The 24,536-nt window shown below is 54.0% G+C and overlaps 1 protein-coding gene across 3 annotated transcripts in view; it reads right to left on the minus strand.

The window, feature by feature from the left end:
- Hspa12a (heat shock protein family A (Hsp70) member 12A) overlaps positions 1 to 24,536 on the minus strand; it is a 134,807-nt gene that overhangs the window by 7,185 nt on the left and 103,086 nt on the right. For all 3 annotated transcript variants that reach the window (XM_060391747.1, XM_060391749.1, XM_021639196.2), the window contains 9 exons: positions 23,131 to 23,216; positions 21,684 to 21,808; positions 19,472 to 19,658; positions 16,855 to 16,959; positions 16,070 to 16,186; positions 6,728 to 6,899; positions 4,361 to 4,447; positions 3,778 to 3,882; positions 2,915 to 3,173 (listed from right to left, as the gene is read on the minus strand). In XM_060391747.1, coding sequence (XP_060247730.1) covers positions 2,915 to 3,173; positions 3,778 to 3,882; positions 4,361 to 4,447; positions 6,728 to 6,899; positions 16,070 to 16,186; positions 16,855 to 16,959; positions 19,472 to 19,658; positions 21,684 to 21,808; positions 23,131 to 23,216 — 1,243 coding nt within the window. The remainder of the gene's footprint in view (positions 1 to 2,914; positions 3,174 to 3,777; positions 3,883 to 4,360; positions 4,448 to 6,727; positions 6,900 to 16,069; positions 16,187 to 16,854; positions 16,960 to 19,471; positions 19,659 to 21,683; positions 21,809 to 23,130; positions 23,217 to 24,536) is intronic.

The raw sequence follows: 24,536 nt of genomic DNA on the forward strand, positions 1-24,536 counted from the left end.
CTAGAGTAATTTTGAAAGATAATTGAGAAAATGCCCCCAAAAGATTGGGCTTGCATTTCCTTCCTTCAGTCCTTCCTTCCATCCTTTCTTTCTTTCTCTCTCTCTGGTTAGTTTTTTGTTTAGTTTACTTTTGTTTTGAGACAGGGTTTCTCTGTGTAGTCCTGGCTGTCGTGGAACTCACTCTGTAGACCAGGCTGGCCTTGAACTCAGAGCTTCCCCTGCCCCCTGCTTCTTGAGTGTCACCAATGACCAGCTAGGCCTGCATTTTCGTAGTTAGTGGTTGATATGGGAGGGGCCAGTCCACCACGGGTGAGACCACCTTGGCAGGTGGCCTTGGAAGGCACGGGCCAGCCGTGAGGAGCAAGCCAGTCAGCAGTGCCCTCCACAGCCTCTGCTTCAGTCCCTGCCTCCAGGCTTCTGTCCTGCTTGAGTTTCTGCCCTGGCCTCCCACAGTAAAGACTGTTACCCTTTCCTCCCAGCTTGCTTTTCATTGTGGTGTTTTATCACGCAGTGGGAACCTAAGACAGTGAGTAAGATCAGACTACATTATACACAATATGAAAATGTCACAGTGAAGTTATTACATATAATTATTATGTGGTGATAAACGTGAGTTCACAAAGACTGCCCCACATTAAGTAGATCTGCCAAAAATTCAAACTTGAATTTGCCCAAGACTCCATGTCAATCTATTTGCAAAAGCACAGCACGGGACAGATGTACAGACCAGAGAACCTGCGGGCACACAATGAGCAAACTAAGACTGTGGGGAACTGTCGGGGCAGCCAGTCAGCCTGACAACTAACATGCTATGAAGCGTGAAACCAGGAGGAAAATTTGTATGCTCGTGGGCTTGAGGGCTGTGCAGCCTTCCTTAGCCTATTGATACAAACTAAAGAAAGCAGACCAAGAAGCTGACAATGCTAGCTGGCTTAAAAAAGAAAAAAAAGCTCTGTGTGTACCAGAGAGAGAGAGAGAGAGAGAGAGAGAGAGAGAGAGAGAGAGAGAGCATGTGTACACTCACCTGTATGAGTGTGAGCATGTATAATGACACAGCACACATGAGGAGGCAAAAGACGACCTCAAGTGCCGGTCCTCACCTTCTCCTTGTTTGGGACTGGTCATGCTGTTTCTCACAGCAATAGAAACTATTTCCCGCTGAGTGTTTCCGGCTACCTGGCCACAAGTCCCCAGGGGTTGTCTTGTGCCCACCTCCTTTCTGGCTGGAGGAATGTTGGGATTTCAGATCACACTTCTGTGCTCAGCTTTACACAGAGGTCCCAACTGTGGACCTCACGTTTGGCAGCAAGCGTTTATCCACGGAGCCATCTTCACACTCACTAACTCACACTCACTAAATCAACAACCAAGCGTTTACCCATAGAACCATCTTCATAGCCACTAACTAACTCAACTACCAAGCATTTACCCACGGAGCCATCTTCACACTCACTAACTTAATAACCAAGCATTTACCCATAGGACCATCTTCACAGTCACTAACTCAATAATCAAAGAGGCAGTGAATTTTAAGTGTGATAACATTATGTTCATATTAAATGGTATTTCCCTCAGAACTCCAGGCTGGCATATATATGGATTAGATCACAGTCTTTGCATGAATGGTGTAGGAACTACCGATGACTGACAGCGGACAGTAGAGTTTCATTCATTATAGGAAGGCCATCCAGAGGGGCTATCTATGGAAAGTGACAGGTAAGAAAATTAGCCAGACTGTAGTAACAACCAGTTCATTTTGGACATGTATGTCAAAAGTAAGTTTCTGTATGTTCTTGTTATGTTGCCCAGGCTGGCCTTGCACTCAAGACAACCCCCTGCCTCAGCCTCCACATTGTGGGGATTACAGGCATGTGTCACCCACCCCACATAGTTCTAAGACAATTTTCTGAAAATTATCAGAAACTTAGGGGCTTTAATTCTATTTAAAAATGTTCAGTTTTAGCATCGTCCACGTGGGTTCATTTTGCAACACTGACCTATCTATAAGTGCAGGCTAGAGTCTCGGAGAAGCAGGAAAACAGATCCCCACTGGCTCATCTAGTGCACACCCAGTCCTGTTCTACTCCATGCTTCGGCAGCCACCTGTGGTGCTTTGAAGGAGAACGGCCCCACAGGCTCATAGATTTAAATGCTTAGTCATCAGGGCATGGCACTATCAGAAAAAGCTAAGAGCTGTGGCCTTGTTGGAGAAAGTGTGTCACTGGATGGTAGGGTAGGCCTCAAGATTTCAAAAGCTCACACAAGGCCAGGCCTACTCTGTCCCTGGTCCCTGTTTCTCTGTCTCTCCCTCTCTCTCTGTCTCTCTCTGCCAGCAGATCAGAATCTAGCTCTCAGCCCTTTCTCCAGCACTGCGTTTGCCTGCACGCCACCATGCTCCCTGCCATGATGACAATGGACCAAACCTCTGAACCTGTACGCCAGCCCCAGTGAAATGCTCTCCTTTCTGAGAGCTGTCTTGGTCATGGTGTCTTCACGGCAGTAGAACACTGACCAAGATTCCACTCAAACAAAACATCCCATTTTCATAAAGCTCTTATTTTCCTGGCGAACATACCAGTTAACACACAGACCATACTTGCTGTGACCTGGGCATCATGTTAAACACCGAACATAGGAATTCACATGACTCCCACAAACCCTTAAGGTAAGTAGAATTATCCCATTTTCAGTAGTGAAAGTAAAGTTGAATCAGAGACAAACTGAGTCATTGCTCAAAACCACACTGCACACAGGGTCAGAACTCAGTGACCACAGCAAATTCTCCCTTCATCAACTGCTCACGCCATCAACACGGCTTGCTCATGCCATCAACACGGCTCGCTCATGCCATCAACACGGGTCACTCACACCATCAACACGGCTCACGCCATCAACACGGCTCATGCAGACATACTTGCTCTTCCTCAAGGCGTGCTCCACGCTGTGGCCCCGGAACTTTTTGTAGTAGTCGATGAAGGAGAAGGGCAGCGTGATGTTGAGGGGATTGGTCCGGTCTGGCGCAGCGGCCCTCTTCCGAGACTCAAAGGCGATCATCAGGTCTACCCAGGCTGCTGGGCGTTTGATCTTGAACTGTTCGATAAAATCCTCTCCAAATATTTTACAAAGCAGCTTTTCAAATTCATAATCTACTCCCAGAGAGCCGTAGGGTCCACCTGAGGAGAGATGGGTGCCGTGATGTTACCAAAAGCACAAGAGACTCGCACCGATTGCTGAACCTCAGGCTTCCCCTGCGTTCTCCAAAGCACACCGGGCCTTCTCGGCACCCAGGCAGTGGCTAACCATCCATCCACACCTCAACACCCTTAGGCTTCTTCTGTGGATTTCTTTCCCATCAACAGTCTGTTTAAATTTTCTTAAATAAATAACTTCAAAAATGACACTGTTCCCTCTCAAGAAACCCACAGGCCTCAGTTAGGCCGTCAGCAGTCTGTTGATGACGTCACCCCAGCAGACATCCCTCCCACAGGGAAAAGGCGTGGTCCTTATTTTGACGATCTTATTCCAGGTGCAGAAATCTCCCCTTAGATTCAGTCAGCAGTGATACCAAGCTACAGGCAAACCCTGGTAAAGCTGCAGGAACTGGGTCGCGACCCAGCATGGTACCGATCTCCAGAGCTCAAGGGGTGGTTTGGAAGGACATTCAGAGACATTTTTCTTTCCACTGCAAATGGAGAGAAGGGCCCTCCACCACTTACAGTCCACATGCGGCCACAGGAGAGGAATCGAGGGAGTGGACGAGATGCGGCGGCCGCTCACCTGTGGCCTTGTACAGCTCCTTGAGGTGCCCCTCTGGCAGCCGTATCTGATGGACGGTCAGGTCCACGGTGCCCCCCCCACTGTCAACAACCACGTACTTGTCACCTGGCAGGAGAGACAGAAGTCCTCAAGCTCCGCGCCCATCCCCCTCCAGCCACCTGAGCTCCGACCTGGCCCAGTATGCACCTCCAACCTGCTCGCCAGCCCAGTGGAGCCTGCTCACTAACACAGGTATTCGGTAACTAAGGAGAATTCAGTCATGCCCGTTCAAGGGACCCTAGAAGACGAGCAGTCATGCTATGCAGGGCTGTGTCCCGCCACACCCACGACATGCAGGGCAACAAGGCTCTCTCCAGGACTGGGGAGCCTTCTCTTCCTCGGGAGAAGTCTGTCTGTGTGGTTTTCTGACATGCAAGCCTGCAGCTCCAGCTCCCAGGAGGGCAGGCCCTGAGCCAGCGGCCTTCAAAGTCCTCTGCTACTGAGCATCTTCCCAAAGAGCAACTGTAATGACTGTAAATGCATTTTTGCCAGCAGTGACGACAGATAATGACAAGCAGGGGCAAAAGGCATCCCAGGACTCTACCTTCCTCCAGCTCAGACCAGATCTCTCCAATGACATTCTCCACCAGAAAGGTGCGACTCTGCCGGTTTCGCCGAACATGTTCCTTGGCTGGGGGCCGACAGGAAGAAAGAAGCAGGCGTGAGCAAGCATGGAAAGGCGACGGCATCTGCAGCTGCCGAAGGCAACAGCATGGTGGGCTCAGGGATGGAACATTGACTTGGCCAAAAGGATTAATAAACGACATCAAAGGCCAGGAAGCCGGCCCTCATCTTTGGCGCGGGCCCAGCTGAAAGGAGCCCCGGTGAGATTCTTGGCTCTGGTGACTTTCTTCTGGGGCGGGGATTAATGACATGGCCAGCTTCCCAGCAGCCTGCCGTGCACTAGGTCAAACCGTCTCACATCACAGGAGCTCTGGAATGCTGGCTCTATCTTCCTCACAGGAATGACTTTTCCTGCAGCTCTTGAAGACAGTGCATACTTCTGCCACAGGGTGGCGCTTCGGCCACGAGGTAACACCTGAAGCTAGGGGAGCCCAGCCCAGCATCACCAGGATACCCAGGGGAGGCCCCTCTGTGTGCTGAGTGGCTGGACCAGCTTGGAACAGAAGGGCACAGATAACTGTTGGGTGAAGTAGAGGGACTCGGAAATGCCAGGTTTCTTGTTTGGCAATATGAATCCACAGCCTAGAGACTCTGAATGCTTTTGTGATCTAAAATTCTAAGCTTGAAAGAGCAGAACAAGAAAGGTGCTATGAAAGGGAGCCTTGGAAACATCAGGCCACAGTCAAGGGGGCTTTGGGGCCAATCACTTTAGCCCTTTAGGCCTCAGCCTCCTACTCTCTAAGGTAGGGACGTCATCAGTTGGTGGGCAGAAAAGGAGCTGCTTCCCTAAGGTCCTGCTGGTCTGCTGTAACCCGAAGTGACAGCCTGCACACAGCAGAGCACCTCCTCTGCAGTGAGGAGCCATTAGAGCCGCCCTAGGGAGGCAGCAGAAGGCCCTGTGGCCTCGGCTCCCTCCCTCCTGCTGCCTCCCTCCCCGCCATTGTGAGTCCCTCCTTGCTGGTCAGCTACAGCCAAGTGTTTGCAAAAGCAGCTTCCCTCAGGACGAGAACAGCAAACGTCCAGCCAGCTCCAGCTTCCTCAGAGCCTGGGTTGGAAGGGTCACGGGGTGTCCTGGGGAGGGGGCTGCCCCACCTCGGGCTTTTCTCCTCCGTCCACACTGGTCCAGGTGAGCTCTAAGGGACGTAGGGATGGCTCAGTGTAGTTCCAGAGCACACATAGAGGCCCAAGTCAAATGGGAGGTACAGCACAGACCAAACAAGAAACAAACTTTCTCGGACCTTGCAGGCATCCAGTTTGCCAAGATAATTTATGTGGCCACAAAATGGCATTCATAAGAAAACGGGGAGGCTGGCAAAACATCTTTCCAGTTCTCAAAAAATTGTCCCAGTTTTTCAGGCAGATTAAGCCCAAGATTGGACAAATGTCTCTTTTATGGATCCCATTAAAACCCATCAGGAGGAGGTAATGTTCCCAGAAAACCCTTGGAGGCTGAATGTCTGCCTGCTCCATCCCTCTGCAGAAGCCTCTGCTGCCGACCTGCGATTATGAAGGGCCCACAGATGCCAGATGTCCTGGGGTCCCTACAGCACCCTACCCCTGGGGGAGCTGGTCCAATTGCAACGCAAGGCTGACACCTAAGCTCCTAAGCTGATACCTAAGAACTGAGCAGAACTCCAAGCTGGGGTGTATGGTGCTTCCCATTAGTCCCCGAGCTTTTGGGTGACTTTGGTCTCACCTCTCTAAACCCCTGGAGCCCTGGACAGATCCACAGAGCTTAAGCTGGTGGAGCAAACACTCCCAGGGACCAGGACAGTCATTTATACGGTTGACGTATTAAAGGGGAAAAGGTCAGGCCTGCCAACAGCTCCTTCCCATAGCGAGGGCGCGTCTCCTGGGCCAGGACAAACCAGCCCACTCAGTGTGTAAGGCACCTAAAGAGTCCATCACGCCCCACACCCGGAGCCCAGTGAGTGAGTCAGCAGTAAGTCGACAGTCTCAACAGAGGAGTTGGGGGCAGGCAAACTGGAGCAGACTCACTCCGTTAATACACAAGAAAGTCAGATGCTAGTGAAATGCAAGGCTAAGACCCACCTTCAGGTCCCTGGAGAGATGGCCCCGAGGCGTGACAAGCCAGCTTATTCAATGCCTAGTTTATGGGGCAGTCTTCTCGGGCCAGGGGGGAACACCAAGCAAAGAGGGGCTAAGACCCCCTTCCCCATGGGGTGCCCGGACCCTCACAGCCTGAGGTGCCTTTAGCAGCAGCTACACTGAGTGGCGCCCAGGGGTTGGAGGAGGGAGAGCAGAGGGAGAGAGAGAGCAGAGGTACCCTGTGCAAACCCCGCTCCTACTGTGTCACTGGCGCTGTACCCGTTGGCCACCACCTTGCTGCTGAGCTCGATCATCTGGTGCAGACGCAGCTTCCGGCAGTAGATGGAGGCAGCCTCGGGCTCCAAGGCAATGATGAGCTGCTCGGAGTTCTCAGGGGAGGCCAGGCCTGCCTGGAAGACAGAGACAGACGCTGGGGCCTGGGGTGAGGGGCAGGCGAGGGGCAGACCACCACTCCTAGATGATGAACCACCCAGGCCAGGCCTGAGGAACAAGCTTGGTTTGTTCAAGGGACAGTCCCTCTGCAGGCGCATCTGACATTGAGCTCCCACACCCCTTAACTTGCAAAGGACTCCGGGAACGCAGGGTGCGCTGGCTTAGGGGGCTTCTGCCCTTGGGACCTGTTCAGCTTAGAACTGGAAAGCACCATGGAAGAGGCGAGGAGATAGTGGACAGTACGTAAGGATGAGGTGTAATGTGCAAGCAGTTGGAGGACAGAGTTGCAAAGGCCCCGGACACTCTGAAAACCGCGGCAGAAAACGGGTGGACCCGCGCCCTGTGCCAGTGCCTCACACACCTTCCCACAGAGGCTGTGCAGACCCCAGTGAAACACAGCTCGGCCAGCATGTGACAACCCTCCTGATGTCACCAGAGTACTTGGAAGAGCTCCTGCCACTTGCTTACTGAGTGTGACATATGAGCAGGAGCCCCAGAGGGCACCTCCATGGAGTCCCTCCTTTCCTAGTGAGGGTGAGCAGTCAGCTGGGGGTGTTTTAGCCAGTGCCTTTATTCTTTCAATGGCTTCATATATATATATATTCATATATATATATCCGTGAGATAGGGTCTCATGGATCTCAGGCTGACCTCAACCTTGCTATGTGGTCAAGAATGACCATGACTGTCTAATCTCCCTACATCTACCTCCTGCATGCTGCTCTGGGATTACAAGTGTGTGTTACTATGTCTGTTTTATGTGGTCCTAGCAATGGAAAACAGGACTTCATGTGTGTCAGATACACACTGCACCAACTAAGCACATGCCAGCTTCTACACATTCTTAATATCATGACAGTTACAGCCCCGGGTTCCCATCTGCAACTCCGAAGAAGCAGGAGTGCTTCCGGTCCCTGACACCTGACCTGCCCCAGCCACCTCCCCCCAGGCCCTGGAGGCTGGGGCATCCTCTGCGATGAGCCACGGCCTGCAGGGTCCCTGGGCCTGAGCAGGCATGGGGCATGGCGCTTCCTCGGCTCTAGTAGCAAGAGCCATTCCTGTCACCATGGTGCTGTTTTCCTGCTATTTCCAAGGAAGCCTGAGGATCTGTCTCCATGCCATGCCCGCTCGAAAAGAGTCCCCCCCCCACCTCCACTCCACACTGGAAGTCTAGTGGACAGAAAGTGTCCTAGTGCCATGTCTTCACAGGAAGAGCAGCTAGGAGCCAAGGGCAGAGAGGCTTAGGTGCATCTATCAGGAAGCAAGGAGAGAGGGCTCAGCTTAGAACGCTGGAAAGCCAAGGGCCCTCAGAGCCTTTCCTGTATCGCCTTACTAAAGGTAGTGTCAGTGTTACTTCTCTATAGCTGTGGTAAACGCCATGTTGTCTTAGTTACACGGTTTCTGTCTCTGTGATGAGATCTCACACCTCCACATTACAGTTCATCTTCACAGGAAGTCAGGGCAGAAACTCAAATGGAGCAGGAACCTGGAGCAGGAGCTGACCCAGAGCCCATGGGGGTGCTGCTTACCGGCTTGTTCTCCATGGCTTGCTCAGCCTGCTTCTTATGGAACCCAGGACCACAACCCACAATGGGCTGGGTCCTCCTCCATCAGTCAGTAATGAAGAAAGTGGCCTACAGCCGTGCCTACAGCCCATCTTACTGAGGTATTTTCTCTGTTGAGACTCTCTCTTCTCCAGTGACTCCGGCTTGTGTCAACAGATACTAAACTAGCCAGACATTGGAAGCAGTCAGGAAGATATCGAGGGGCAGAGACAGGGTGGCCAGTCACCCCAGCTTGTTTGTTTAGGACAGGAAGTTCCCCATGGAGCATGGGGCTTACAGAGACTTTTCACAGGTGCTCTGCGGACATGAGCCCCTCAAGTCAGGCTCCTTAAATCTCAGTGCTGCGTTTACAGTGGAGAACCCTGGGCCTCACCCTTTGACAGCTTCTCCTTCTCTGCTCTTAGGTACCATCTCCTCATCCACTGGGTGGGACCGTGTCAGATAATGCCTTGCCTGGCATTCTCCATGGCAATCACACCCCAAATAAATGCCATCAGTAACAGCTGCACGAGCTGCAGCAGCCAGCCAGGAGAAGGGCCGTCTTCCTGCACACACCACGTGCCTCTCTGGGACCGTAACCACTTCAGATAGCTTCAAGATCCACACCCATGCTCTGCACCAGTCACTGGGCACCCCTTCCCCACTGCCTAGCACCCCAGGTATGACCAATAACAGGCAACAACAGTGCTCAAGAGCCTAGTCTGGGGGCAAACTGGCTGGGTTGCCCCTAGATGACACCGACAGGAAGGACCTTGCTCTGCTCCCTGTGGAACAACTGCAAGCAACCCTGCCCTAGCCTCACCTCCTCCCTGGGTCAGACCACAGACCCTCGGCACACAGACGGCCAGGAGTTAAAGGCTCCCAGTGAAACAGGATGGAGCCACACAGAGATGGTGAATCTACTGAGCCTGAGGCCCGGCATCCCAGGAGCAAGAACTCCAAAGCAAGGCAGAGCTCAGGGATGTGTGGGCCATCCTTTTCTGGGGTTCTAGCACCAAAGACCTCCTGGGAGAACGGGTGGCCAGAGTCAGCTTCCCCACAAGGGGTGACTCAGTGTGTGTGCTTCCTGGGACCCTGTGTATGAAGCTTCTAGAGTTCACATTAGAAATGAAACCAAGGTGGTGGGGCCAAACCCTGGGCCCCAGGACCAAGAAAAGAGTCAGACAAAGGCCATTCAGACATCAGAGCCACAAAGTCCCACTGGGGTGTCACCTTTGGACTTTGCCAAAGCCCCAATGAGCCTGGACTATGGCAGGAGGTTCAGGGATAGGAGGGGAGAGACATCTTCACACACTGACTATGACTGACATCATAAGCAGGTCCTCCGACTCAGAGGAAAATCTGTGTGTATGTGTGGTACACGTGTGCAATGCACAGAGACCGGATGTCAACACCAGGTGTCTTCCGATGTTGCTCTCTGCCTGCCTTCTGAGACGGGCTCTCGCTGAACCTGCAGAGAACCATTTGGGCCAGGCTGGCCATCTGGAGAGCTCCAGGGATGCGTCTGCCTCCACCCCTCCTGAGTAGCAGAGCTGCAGGCATAGGCCACCATGTCTGGAAATCCCAGCCTCGATGCTTGTGCGCACACAACACCCATCTTCCCTGCTGTGACCAGCGCAGCCCCGGGAAGTCTTTATCTCGAAAACCCTGTCAAGAGCATGAGTCCGCCTGAGATGGCACATGGGTTAGTGTGTGGCTGCTAGCAAGGCGGCCCTCATTTCAAAGCCCAACACTGGGAAGGAGTGCCCAGGGCCTGGGAGATGACTGTTCAGTAAGAGCAGCTGCTGCTCCTACGGGGGACCCGAATTTGCTCATACCGGCACAGCAGCTCACGCCACCTGTGGCTGCAACCCCAGGCAGTCTGTGCCCTGTTCTGACACTCCCGGCACTGTGCTCACATGCACTATGCACACACACAATGAAAAATAAAGTCTTTTAAAAATCAGACACAGGCCAGGTGGCACACCTTTAATTCTAGAACTAGAATTCTAGAGGCAGGTGGATCTCTGTCAGTTTGAGGCCAGCCTGGTCTGCACAGCAAGTTCTAGAACATCCAGGGTTACATAATAGAGAGACTTTGTCTCAAAAAAAAAAAAAAAAAAAGCAGGCCCAGGCTGATGGCTCCTGCCCCAAACAGTAGAGGCTATGCGTGCTCTGTGGGGCTGGCTTTGGTGTCACAGCAATGCCTGTGACCCGTTCATTTCCACAGGGGTCCCCAGCCACCTGTGAGGAAGTGCACGGATAGGACTGAGGTGACAGTGTAGACCCCACTCCAGGAAGGAGGGTGCAACCTGGGGACACAGATCTGGGCAGTGCTTTGGCGGTGATGCTTAATCACAGCAACAGAAAAGTAACCCATACAGCGACCATACTCCAGGCCTTTGCCCCAGCCCCTTACAACACCCAACAGGCCCAGGTGTCTTGGTGCCACCAGGGACACCCATGGAGTCACTCCGAAGAGCTCCAGAAAGGGACTGGTCAAAGGAGAGGCAGAGAAGTCGGCTTACTGTGTTTGGACACTTCTGTCTTCCCAGGAGGGTCCAAGGGCCCTTCGCAGACCTTCCAGAGCAGGAGCAAAGACCTTCAAAACCTGGACAGGGTCACCGCTGGCTTCACCCTGTGCTCAGACTCTTAGAGGCCCGCATCTGCCGGCCACAGAACCAGGGTTTCTCTGACTTGTTGGGTCGGCCTTTGAAGCTGGCACTCTGGAGTTACTATTCCTTGTGAGCTCACCTCTACTGGTGAGGCAGGCATGGGGGCTCCACTCATTTGGGGCTGTGCACACACACACACATACACACACACACTCACTCCTCTCTAACCAGTGCACCTAGCAACCAATTAGCAACTGAGGACCCCAGACTACGCCTAGATCTGTTTGTGCCAAGTTGCACAAACACTGTGCTCTTAGCAATGGAATAAGGTTTTCACCCTCTAAGGTCCATCAAGCTGAGATTCACTTCAGTTGCTTATGTCTGGGCGCAGCAAAGTATGTCTGGCCTGAACTAGTTTGGGGCATATGCACTGTAACTCCTTGAAGCAAACTTTTAGAGACAATCCCTTTTTACCATCGTGTGCCTCTACATAACCGGTGTGTGTATGATTAAAAACCAAATGAGTTATGGGAAGGGACACACACAGTAGAGAAATGGTTCTGAGGCCTAATCGGTACAACAGAGAACTAGGCAACCTGCCTCCCAGCAATCACGTGTAGACCCCACAAAGGGGCCACAGGTCACAGCCTGGGCCCTGGTGTCTTCTCTCACACACGCCGACACCAATCTGAAGACCGTATCCTTGCTGAATGCTCTATTGGGAATAAAGCGTTCCTGCTGCTTTGCAGCTCTGTGTGCCTTTCTCTCTTGAATGAGACACCAGTACTTGGAAACCAGCCCAGATCCTAACTCCAGTAACCCCGGCACTGCTGGCGAGCACTGTAGTGGGTCTGGCTCCGCAGGTTGGTACAGACCCGACCAGCGTCCGTGCTGGGCCCTGCTCTCGCTAAGGGCACCAGGAGCTAGTCTTGCTCTGTGGCAGTGGCTCAGGAGGCGGGTGCTGAATGATTAGCCACTCCCCTGGCCAGCCACCTTCTCTTGGGCCCAGGCTCTGCAGATGAACACAAGCATGCCGCAGGAGGGGCCCGAGCGACCTGCAGATAGAAAAGCGTGCAACCCTGAAGCACGCTACCCCACTTACTCCTCTGGGATCTAAAATTGCCAAGTGGACGCTCACACTGTAAAGCCTTCCTGGAATTGTGAGGTCCACTCCATAGGCAAGGCAACTGAGTGGCTCTCCGGAGAGCCCACAGAAGCAGCCATTTACCCCAGAGACTCAGCTCCTATGTCCCATCAACAGACTGCGTCCACACATGAGAAAAATGGCCAGGCCAGCTATGCGTCCCGCAGGCCTGTGGCCCAATTCCAGCTGCCCCAGCTGCACATCTCCCAACAGGATTATTTCTCACTGCAGCCTGTTTCGGCAGGGAGGCACTTCCGGTGTGTCTCTGTGTTAAGAGAGGCCGCGCCACACATGGGAGCCTCATTTATTTAACAGGCTTCTGGAACTCACCAGAGTTACACAGTTTATGCAAAACACCTCTGAAATAAAACCAGACAATTTCCTGTTCACAGTCCCCTGAGACTCAGCCTTTCTCTGGTCTTTGTGTCTGTCTGTCTGTCTCTCTCTGTGTGTCTGTCTGTCTTTGTCTCTGTCTGTCTGTTTCTTTCTCTCCATTCTATCTTTCTGAAGGCCTCACAGGAACACCCTGCCATCCTCTCTGCTGCCATCTCTGCAAGGATCCATAGCTGTCCTGAGCGTGCAAAACCTGAGGGACTGAGCTCTGACACATGATTTCTCCCCGGACTGAGAGCAGACAGGCCCCCAGAGGGTCCCCAGATGAAGTGGATCAGTGTGCCCAGCTCTGCAGCCCTCATGGGCACTGACTCAGGCAGAGGCCCTGGACCTGGTCCAGCCTGGAGGATGCTCCGCTGAGATTACCCCAGCTCTGCTCTATCTGGGTTGCCTCCCTCCCCCTCTCTGGCAGGTGAATGCACCATAAACTTGTACTCGGTCTCCTAAACGCTTAAGGGAGCGCTGCCATGCTCCCTATATCAGAACAGCATGCCCGGTTTTCCTACTGCTCTGAAGGCGCACTGCTTCTGCGTCACTCTGAAGTCGCTCTTGGGGGTGGGCTGGCAGGCAGCTACCCCAGCAGAGGAGAAAGCATTCCCATCTGTCTAAGGCCCGTGTGTGGGGACAGGGCCCCTGTGGGCATCCTCAGACACTGGGCTCAGAGTCTGGCTTTGCTCATGTACTAACCAGGGTTCTCCAGGAAGCAGTGCAAGCAGGACACTCAGCCACCCAGCAGGAGACCTCCTACAAGGACTTTGCTCATGATTACAGAGCCTGATGAACACCATGGTCCCCAAAGCTGGAGACCCAGGAGAGCTAGTTGAGAGCTCCTGTCCAAAGGACACAGGTTCAAGGTCCAAGAAGAGCTGGTATTTCTGTCTGCCTCCAAAGGAAAGAAAAGAAAACACACGTCCCAGCTCGAAGGCAGGCAGGATGGATTTCTTCACTCTTTGCCCCATCCAGCCTTCAGTTGACTAGAGCAGGTCTGTCCATGCTTCAGAGGCATCTGCTTTACTCTGGACAGATAGATGACGACATTCAAGACACCCTCAAGGAGCACCAAGAACGTCCTCTTAACCAGTCATCAGGGTAAACTGACCCATTGGCTGACCTGCAAAATTCACCTTTATAGGACTGGACCTTCCTTGCTCTGCTTAGGAAGGCAGCGGGGTGTGGCAGAGGGATGGTGCGTGCTGCACTCCCAGTCTTCCTGGAACTGTTTTAGAAGGCATCGCAGACAGCGCACACCAGCCTTACCCCGAGTGCACCCTCTAACTTCCTAACTCTAAGCCCCTGGCTCCGTGAGCAGGCCCTAACTCAGCCAGCTTGTCACCTCCAGTGCCTTCCAGAGCCTGGCACAGGAGCCTGTGTAGAAGAGATGAGGCTGAATAAGGCAGTCATTTCACACCCACTTGGTCTGTGAACTGAGTGGAAGTATCAAAGCAGAACTACAAAAGGTCAAAGCCAGCGCTGCCAGAACACTACCAAATGAAGGCTACCCTGCCCCGGAAGACAGTTCTTAATGGCCTGCATACTCTGCAAAAACCAATCCTCCTGCCTCAGCCTTCTAAGTGCTGAGTTTTCAGGGATGAGCCGCCATGACTAGCTTGTAGGGTCAAGAATGCGGTGCCCTCCTCTAGACAAGCAGGGATGCCGCTCATCCTGCCCACTCAGGGACTCTCCTAGAGCAAGCCAGGCCAGGGCTGCACAGCCTGACAACTGACCCGCCACCATGCCTCCCTCTTTTCCCAGTCTAAAAATAAGACCTGACCCTTTTCCAGGTCGCACACTCGCTGCTGAAGTCTTCCTGTGGCTGGAGAGGCGAGCTGAGGCCATGAATCTTGCATATCCTTCCTGGGAACAGCTCAAGCCCAGCACGGCCTGAGCGAATGACATGCTCTGATGGCCCATCTGTGGACACTACATGAAGTGATGCCCAGGGAGTGCTGTCCAGGGAGTGCTGCCCAGGGAGTGCTGCCCAGGGAGTGCTGCCCAGGTCCCATGTAAATAACTAAGAGGCACCCACCCGCTCCTCTTCTTACAGAAATCCTCTCTTTCTGGAACTCCACCCTCCTCCTCCATCCCTATAAAAGCAAATCTATTTTTGGCAGCTTCATACACAGAGCCAGATTCTCACACTGCACAGAGGAAGGAGAGAGTGGAGGAAAAGGTCCTGGAAAGGGGACACAGAGGGGAGGGATAATCCACCCTTGACCTTGTACAAGCTGAGCTCTGCAAGCTGTGCCGGGTAAAGCCGTGAGTGCTGAGCAGAGCCCATGGTGCTCAGCAATGGGGCCATGTTACCATCTGCTGGGGATCTCAGTGATTCCGTGACCCTTTGAGACCTAACATGACGTCAGAAGTGACACCCTGAGAAAGGTGAGCGCGGTGCCTCCTGAGAGGACAAGGATACATGGAATGCACTGATGTCCCTAGCTGGGACCCACTGTCAAGGCAGAGCATTGACCTGCGCCTGGCCAAAGCCAGCTCTGTGCTGGGGCAGGAGAAGCAGTGCGCGTGGTTAGCTATGCCCGTCATGGACAAGGCTGGGCACAAGCTGTCTGACAGTGGGGGTGGTGTTAGTCACGTTTCTTACTGCTGAGGCAAACTGGTAGTTCCAGGATGGCAGGGTTACTCCGGCTCACAGTTTGAGGGTACAGACCATCACCGTGGGAAGGGCATGGTGGCGAGGCTCGAGGCGGTGGTGGCATAGCCCCATCAGGAAGTGGGGGGATGAATGCCAGTGTGCTTAGCTCTCTGTCCATCCAGTCTAGGACTCCTGCCCAGGAGTGCCACCTGCAGGTACGGTGCCTGCCCACCAGTTATTGCCACATCTCATCAAGCTGGCATTCAGTGTCAAGCGCCTCAGAGGCTGAGTGTTTACGGCATGGGTGGACCCTTGATGGCTGGTCACTAAGGAGAGTGCTACCTCTGACACTGACTGGCACACCATGGAGCCACGCCGCTGCCCTCGCACAGGCGCCTGCCAGCACCTGTGTTAGCCCTCACCTGCTCTGAGAGCTGCGTGCTTCCCTGTGGCTCTGACAGGCAGCAAGCAGAGGCCAGTTCAGTTCCCGGCTGCAGGTGGCCTTTTGCAGCCTGCTGGCCAAGCCGAAATGCCTGGGCCCCAGCCAACACCCTTGCCTGTTCCTTTCTTACACAAACATTCTTGTTTCCAAGGCTTTTCCTCAAGTTTTTCATCCTTCATCTACAGGAAATGTCTCTGAACCCCAGCTTGAAATCCAACCCCAGAAATTTACAGTGGAAACGTGACACATAAATCCCTCTGTTAGGCTGACCCAGGAAACAGGCACAAGCAGACTCCTCATCCCTGTCCCTTCCCGTGCTCCTTAGGAAGCTGGTGCATGCTGGGAGATATCTGAGCACAGTCACACTGTGGGAATCCCAGGCCCCTTCCTGTGGCCCCTCACCTGATAGGCAGCTTCTCTCATGAACTGCTTGGCTGGCTGCTTCCAGATGGCAGGCACGGTGATGACCCATCTGACGTCAGAGTTCTCAAAGTCCGCCCCTGCCTGGTCACTCAGCTCCTGACACCAAGAGAGTAAACAGCAGCTGAGGAGCCACTGCTGCCCGGACACCACGCGTGGCTGAGCAGTCAGTCTTTTACCAGGAACTCCAGGAGTCTGCGTCTGCCGTCCCACACAGGGCAGTGTGGAGACTGGGCACCCTGGCTCCTCTCGGTTACTTCATCACCCACACCCCCCTCATTCCCACACCCCCAGATCCCTGGGAATTACTAGTCTTCTCGTCTCTGGATTTGCCTGTTACGAATGTTTCCAATGGAATTATATGATGTGGCGTCTGTATATTTTTTCTTTTATTTTACATGATGTTCTCAAGGTTTAACCAACTGTAACATGTATCACTATTTCTTTTCTTTTCATGGCTGAATAATATTCTACTGAACAGACATACCACATTAGGTTGTGGATCAACTGATGGACATCTGACCTGTTTCTACTTTTTAGTTTTTATGAGCAGCGCTGATGTGAACTCTCATGTGAACAGTTTTATGTGCATGTTTTCACTTCCCTAGGAGTGGAATTGCTGGGTCCTGTCTCTGTGTTTATCTTTCTTAGGAACTGCCAAATTTGTTCCAAAATGCTGAACCACATTCTCTCCCTGCAGGAGAACCTCCCGCTAGCTGGCAGGGGCAGTGCTCCTTAGCCGGCCTAACACCATCTCTCAGACTCACCTTCAGTGCCTGCTCCTTAAAGTACTGCAAGGCGTATGCAAAGATTTCAAGGGCTTTGACTTTCTTGCCATTTGCTGCTGTCAGGTCTGTGTCCATGGTGAGGTCCTGGAGGGAGGAGATGAGGTAGCAGTAAGGAGAAGAACCCTGCCTTTGCTTTGGGAACTACTGTTTGAGGACCAGTGCAATCCTGGATCCCTGTGTTTAGAGGGGCAGAGACAATGGTGTATCCCGAAAGGGACCTGGCAGAACGTTCCTCCCTGTATGTGAGCTCTGGCTGTTCTCTGCAGGCCCCACCTTCACTGTGTCCTCCTTCCTATCTCCCTTTCCTGGATCTGTGGAAGCAGGTGTCTGGCCAGTAGCAGATTCTGGGAACGGGTAGCGGGTGCCAAGCCCAGTGCAACTTACATGCAACTTGCAGACACGGTCACCCTTGGGAGCCCGCGATAGCAGCTTAAATCATGCCTCTTCACTGACAAGCAGGATGCTGACACACACCAATCTCCCCTTCCCTGGTGAGCTGCCAGCCAAGTCACTAAAATAGACGAGCTCCTATTTTAAGGCTGGTTCTGTCTAATCTGCTGAAAGCCAGGCATTGCAGCCTCTGTGGCTCTGCCTGAAGCCAAAGCAGCTGCTGTACCGGTTCTCCCATAGAGGATACTGTGCAGAGGCCAGATGGTGGGTGAAAGAGGTCATCGAAAAATGATAAACAGGATCCCTGGGGGGAAGGACATGTGGAGAATAGAAGGGAGCCCCTGGACTAACCTGCTTATTATTGTCAGGGACAAATTAATCAGTGGGCATCACACTAATGCAAGATAGATAACCAGGCTTTTGCCTTCATTGTGAGGTAGGGCCACGAGTTACTAATGGGTCCTTGTGGAATCCTGGGTTATATCCTGCACCATCCGCTTATGTGCTCTGCTTCCAGCCAGCACCCTCTTCCCCTGGTGCCCAGCAAAGATGCTCAGCTTCTGGACTCTAAGTTCAGGGAGGCAGCTGAGTCCCGAGAAGCTCTGTGCATCCATTGCCAAATCCTGACAATTGGCATGAAGTCCTATCAGGAGAAACAGGTCGAGTCCTTTCCAGTCAGAGCTGATCTATGGTACAGCTCTATGGTACAGAGCTGATCTATGGTACAGAAAGCAAGCTCATATAAGACTGGAGCCTGAAGGCTAGATGCCAGCGTTGGCTCTCCTGCTACCTCTGTGGACACTTCAAGTGCTAACGCAGCTGCCATTGACAGAACTCTCCCTCCTCTGGGGACATCATGTATTTCCATCACTTTGATTCTTTCACTCTCCTAGTGAATAAGATGCTGTAATTGTCTCCATTTTTTAAATGTTGGCCCTGGTGACACAGGCTCAGAAGCTGGCCCTGTCCCTCGCCTGGGCAGTGAGGGAGAGCTGGCCCTGTCCCTTGCCTGGGCAGTGAGGGAGATCTGGCCATGATCCTCACCTGGGCAGTGAAGGAGAGCTGGCCCTGATCCTTACCTAGGCAGTGAGGGATTGCTGGCCCTGATCCTCACCTGGGCAGTGAGGGAGAACTGGCAGCTGACCAACTCTGCTAACACGCAGGTGCAGATTCAGGCCTTTGTCCTTTCCAACACCCAGCCCACCTATGAGCCACTGGAGCCACAGGGGTCAGTCCTGCAGACCAAAGTTGCCAGAGCTCTGTGACTCAGGGCAACAGCAGGATACCCACAAGGAGTCTTGGTGAGGCCCAGTACTCACCAAGTAGCAGTAGTGTAGCAGAAGTGATAGTGTAGCAGAAGCCAGGGGCCTCGAAACAGACCAATGACTCTCTCTCTACCCTTTTGCTCAAAGCCGTTTGAGCTAAAGGGTAGATTGTGTGACACACTGTTACACAGCACAGCTTTGTGATGAGATGGTGTTTTGGGCTAGGGAAGTCAGAAGAGTGGCGGGCAGATACGGAAGGACTGGGAAATGAGTGGGATTGGGGTGCATGGTGTGCAGGTCACAAAGAATCAACAAAAATTGTTAAAATAAATAAATAATAAATACATTTTTTAATGTATTTATTATTAAAGCACAGTGAGGTATGGCCGGGTCACTGGCTTGGATTACGTGTCTTGGAGGAATCGGGTGGAACTGAAGCCCTAGGCATGTGGCCCAGAATCTATGCTCTTCATCCAGCTCCTACCTTCCCCAGGCAGCTTTGGGGGGTCATGCCTGTTTGACAGGACATCTAGCAGAATGCTGGCTTGCTCAGGGTTTTAGACTCGAGGCCACCCATCTGCATTCGGCCTCTAACGACTTCCACTTGCTTTTAGCTTCTTGCGCCACACATGGGGGTGGCCTGGCTGCTATCACTTCTAAACCCATCAGTTAACTGCCACGGCCCTGACCCACTGCTTGGGTCTTCAGCCACACGTTGATCTCAGTGGATAGAAGGTTTCCCAACAACCACTTGGGCAGCGAGGGGGTGGCACCCCATGCCTGTGACACCCCACACTCTCATCACAGCTGGGAGGCCCCCTGGCCTGCCAGCTTTACAGACAAACAACTGAATACCGCAACATGCTGGGAGGGCCTGTGAGCCCACGAATGGATGGGGAACCCGGGGTGGGGGGCTGAGCTCCCCAGACAGGCCAGCTCACCCCTGTGGTGTGGAGTTTCATCTTGAACTTCTCCAAGTACAGCCACTGCTTGGCCTCGTTGGGGTCCAGGTCATGGTAGAAGTCCCTGGCAGCATACCCAAAGCTGTGGAACTTCCTCTCTGGCGTCAGCAGGATGGTTGTCGGGGTCTTCTGGTTGGAGACGCCGGGGTCACCGCCCTCCCACCTCCTGTCACCAAGGGAGAGCAAGGTTACAGGAGTGTGAGAACCCAGCCGAGTCATCATAGCACTGCTGAGTACCTACTATGTGTGTGTGCCTGTCACTGATGTGTGAGCTCAGACTCACTCTGCATCAGCTAATACCTACTATGTGTGTGTGCCTGTCACAGTGTGTGAACTCAGACTCACTCTGCATCAGCTAACACCTCCTATGTGTGTGTGTCACTGATGTGTGAGCTCAGACTCATTCTGCATCAGCTAACACCTCCTATGTGTGTGTGTGTCACTGATGTGTGAGCTCAGACTCACTCTGCATCAGCCAACACCTCCTGTGTGTGTGTGTGTCACTGATGTGTGAGCTCAGACTCACTCTGCATGAGCTAACACCTCCTGTGTGTGTGTCACTGGAAAAGGCAGGTGTTCTTCTGGCGGGGTTTTCTGTCTCTCTGACTGCTACAGGTAGAACCTCAGTGTGCATACAGCTCTGAGGGCCAGGCAGCGTGAGGGGCCGATTAGTGAGCTAGTGAGCTACTGAGAGGACCCAGCCAGTAAAGGGGCTTCCACCAAGCCTGATGACCTAACTTCCATCCCTGTGGGACTCGTGTGACGGGGAGAGAGAGCGACTCTTGCGAGTTGCCCTCTGACCTCCACACGCTCCCTGTAGCACACAGGCGCACCTTGGCATGTGCATTGTCCCAGCCTCCAACATCCTTAGTGAATAAAAATAAATATTTTATGTTTTTAAGAGCAAAACTGGCTTCCCATTATTCATTTTTCATATGTGTGGTGTATGTGGTTGCTGAGTGAGTGTGCATGAGAACGCACGCACACACATACGTACATAGGCCAGAGGTTAACACTGACATTTTTCTTAATTGTTCCCACCTTGTTTTTTGAGAGTGTCTCTTACTGAACAAGACACTCACCAGTCACACTCCATGGCTGGCCAGTGGGCTCCGGGGTTTGGCTGCTTCCACACCTCAGGGCTGTGCCCAGCTTTTACATGGGCGCTGGGACCTGAACTCACGCCCTCACACCCGCCCAGGAAGCCCTTTACCCAGCGAGCCTCCCCCAGACCCTCCTGATGAGGCAGCCTCGGGCTGAGCCACCCCTGGCTCTCAAGAGGAGGCCGAGTTTCGTGGCGCACGTGTGACATTTGACACTGTAAATGGTGATGTCCTTTACAAAGCGCACACTAAGGAACCTGCAGCGGAGTTGCGGAGAACAAAAGCAAACGCCTCTTCAAGTGTTAAGTGAGGCTTTGATTTTGTGCCGGGCCACACTCAGAGCTATCTGAGGCCAAGTGTGGCCACGGGCAGCAGCTGCAGGCTGGACACACCAGGCAATGCACACTTGTGTGAGTCCCTACGATGGCTTCAGAGATCTTAAAATCATCCCCTAGTTGGGAAAAGAGTCACAAGTCCCGAGTCTCCGGAGCTTTGAGCGGACGCCTGAAGACTGGACAGGAAACGCCAGCATCCCCACTGACACCGGGCCAGGCATGGGTGAGGCCCGGCCACTGCGTGAGGGCACCCCAGGGTCACCCGGATGAGGCCCCGCCCCTGCTCTCCCAGTGGCCTGGTGTTTCTGCACACGGGCGAGCCGGCACCTTCCTGCTTACATTTTTCATGTGTGCTGACTTAGCCCAGAAAACACCTCATTAAATTTGCACAAACAGCCCATGAGGCAATCCTGTCTTTATCCCCACCTCAGAGGTGAGGAAACAGAGGTGTCGCAGGTTCAGGACTGCCCAGAATCACACAGGAAGTCACCACGATGGCCCTTGGGTGGCGTCTGTTACAGATATTGCTCAGGGCCCCTCTCACCCAGGCCAGAGCCGGGAAGTGACCTGGCTGAGGTTCAGCTGCACTGCACAGCCCTCCTAGCCTGCCTGTGGACGAGCCACAGCGATGGCTGACGGGAACCTGCAGGCAGATGTCAGGAGGAACCTGGGTCCAGAGTGCTCTTCCCGGCTCCCAGCCCCCCCCCTCACGAGTGGCCCCACACAGGTGTGACGCCCCATCTCAGCACTCACCTCATCACATGGATGCATTCGGGCTCCTTGGTAAAGCTGTAGGCATAACCACTGGATGTGGTGCCGAAGTCTATGGCCACCACCACAAGAAACGCCTGCTGCTCCGAGACCGGGTCTGTGTCGTTCTACAAGAGCATGGGGATCATGAGTGCCAGGCCTCGCCCTTGGGAAAAGCCTCCACCCCACCCAGTTTGGCATTCCCGGCAGGCAGACTACCTGGGCTCACCAACCTGGGTCCCTCACCGCCCTGGGTCACTCTCCACCCGGGCTCACTACTGCTCGCTAGCTCACTACCCTGGCCCACTACCCCGGCTCATAGCCCTGGCTCACGCAGGCTGGCCTCCACCCTGAGCGGCCTGGAGGGGCAGGAAGGCAGCCCCAGCAGGGGTCAGGTCAGCTGGCTGAGGGTGCCACCTTAAGATGCTTCCCTTCATCCGCTGAGCACACAGCTAGTGGCTAAAAGCTACGATGGGGCAGAGCCTCAGCAGAGGGTCTGCTGGTGTAGACACAACCTCTGCTCCTCCAGTCCCTGAGTCCCTGCAGAACCCGGAACACACAGGGCACTCACCGCGCCTCCTCCCCCTCTGCAGTGCTGTCCTTACATGGACACGTCCAGGCATGGACCCTGAGCACACACACCTGTCACATGACCTCCGGCCCTGGGCCTCGTGGCCTAGGCCGATCCTCATCTGTGAGGCCACTTCAAGTGTCCAAGCTTATCTTCTCTCTGAAGCGAAATGGAGCCCCTTTCCTTCTCTTCTCTTTTAACCCCCGAAGAAGTTCAAATGATAAACCAGCAAATTTTGCACTAGCACTGCCAGATGTAAGCCAGGTGACAGGAGAGGGCTCCGGGACAGACAAAAGCGAGCCAGCACCCCTCAGGAGCTGGGCTCCCTGTGCTCCTTACCAGAGCCTTCGTGGCTGTGAACAATTAGTGCAAAGCTACCTTTCTTGGGCTGCACCCCCCACCTGTCCTGTGCTTGAGGCTGGCCCAGGACCACAGGACCACAGGACTGCTCCTGTCGCTCAAGGGGACCGAGGGACCATTCCCGGGCCACTGGGTCTGGGCCACGGGGAGCAGCGCCGAGGGCCTGGCCCTGTGGTTTGCTGCCTCACTCCATTTCTCTGCCTCAGTAGGTAGGACACGCTGCCTCTCAAGAGCCGAGCCCGTGCACTCACACCACCGTCCAGGCTGGCCTCAGCCACTGCCAGCCATACCTCAGGGAGCCTCCAGGCCTGGCGTGGGGAAACCCAAGTGCACATGCTTCTACCGCATCAACGTGCATGCAACGAGGGGGCTGTGAAGGGCTGCAGAAAGCACAGAAGCCACCACACACACACACACACACACACACACACACACACACATGCTCACACATGCTCACACACCTGCAGCCACCACATGCACACGCACACTCACACATGCACACTTACATGCACTGCTTACCAAGATATGGGAGGGGGACAGAGGTGTTATCCCTGTGTCCCCGAGACTCCGGGCTGGGGAGGAATACGCAGATGTGGGAGCAGTTTCTGAAAGGAAAGACAGAAATTAGCTTCTTGAGGAAACACGGGCCGGCCCAGAGAGCAGGGAAGGAGCCTGGGAGGCTTTGCCCTCCACACAGGGAGAGGCTGCTGCCACGCCGAGCAGGGAAGGCAGCACCCCTCTTCTCTGAGTGACCACAGGACGGTCACTGTGCCTCCTCCCTTAGGCAGCAGATGCTGCTCTGTGCCGGAGGGCTCAGCTCCTGGCCAAGTGCTCCGCAGTGCAGACTCCGAGCACTTGAGCACCAGAGCACCCGAGTCATCTGTGGTGGAGCGTGGTCCTCTGAGGAACACAGTGACGCGCCTCATCAGAGCAGCTGCGGCTGCTCGCCGGGGCCCACCTGGTGGGGTGTGGACTGTTAGCTCCCCCTCATAGAACAAGGGGCTCCCAGGACCGTCCCCGGAGACCCCAGCCTTTGCAGGCCATTCTGCCCCAGCCACAGTGGCCTTGGGGTCCGGGGAAGTGCTGGAGCACACAGGCTGGGGACCATTAATGGAAGGGCGCCTCTGGTGGCCGGGGAGAGCCATCGTCCACATGCTTGGTAAAGATGTTCCAGTGAGGGACCCTGCACCCGTGCTCTGGACACTTGGTAAACCCACTACTCCCCGCCTTGTCCTTGGAGCAATCATAGTCACTGGGACATCTTAACCGAGAGACAGAGAGACAGGCTGTTCACGTCTCCCTGGGGAAGGAGTTACTGCAACAGCACCAGAGAGGGGAGCCAGTCCTCATCTGGAAAAGTGTCCACAGCCCTGGGGTCCCAAAGCTGCAGGGGACACCCTGCCCCAGGTAACTCTTGCCTACAGAACATGGGGCATAAGAGCAGCTCCCAGGGACAGCATCCTGCCCCACTCTAACACGAAGCCCTCAAAGCACAGTGACCTCGTGTCTTCAGGGATGCAGGAGGTTTCCTGCATTCAGGAGGAAGAAACCGGAAGCCAACAGCCGCTGGGTTAGCTTCCCTGGCCCTGGGATAGGTCCCCGTAAGAGACACTAGGTCAAACTGAAGATGGACCAACGACAAAGTGCCATGAATCTCATGCCACTGCTGGTCCTGCTGCAATGATTCAAGTACAGACATTTGCTCTGCAGCAGCCTCAGGGGCTCCCAAGGACAGGGCACCCTGACCCCGGTCAGCACTTACAGGTTCCACAGCACCCTCATGGCCATTGCCCATGGCTGGCAAAGCCCCAAAGCAACCAAGCAAAGATGGCTGCCAGAAGCTGCCAACCAATCAGGGAGGCGGCAGCCAGGTGCTGCACCCACCCGTAGCGGGGCCAGGCGCTGCTCTGAGTACCCTCTACTTC

This window comes from Meriones unguiculatus, chromosome 1, assembly GCF_030254825.1.
Source record: "Meriones unguiculatus strain TT.TT164.6M chromosome 1, Bangor_MerUng_6.1, whole genome shotgun sequence".
NCBI classification, from domain to species: Eukaryota; Metazoa; Chordata; class Mammalia; order Rodentia; family Muridae; genus Meriones; species Meriones unguiculatus.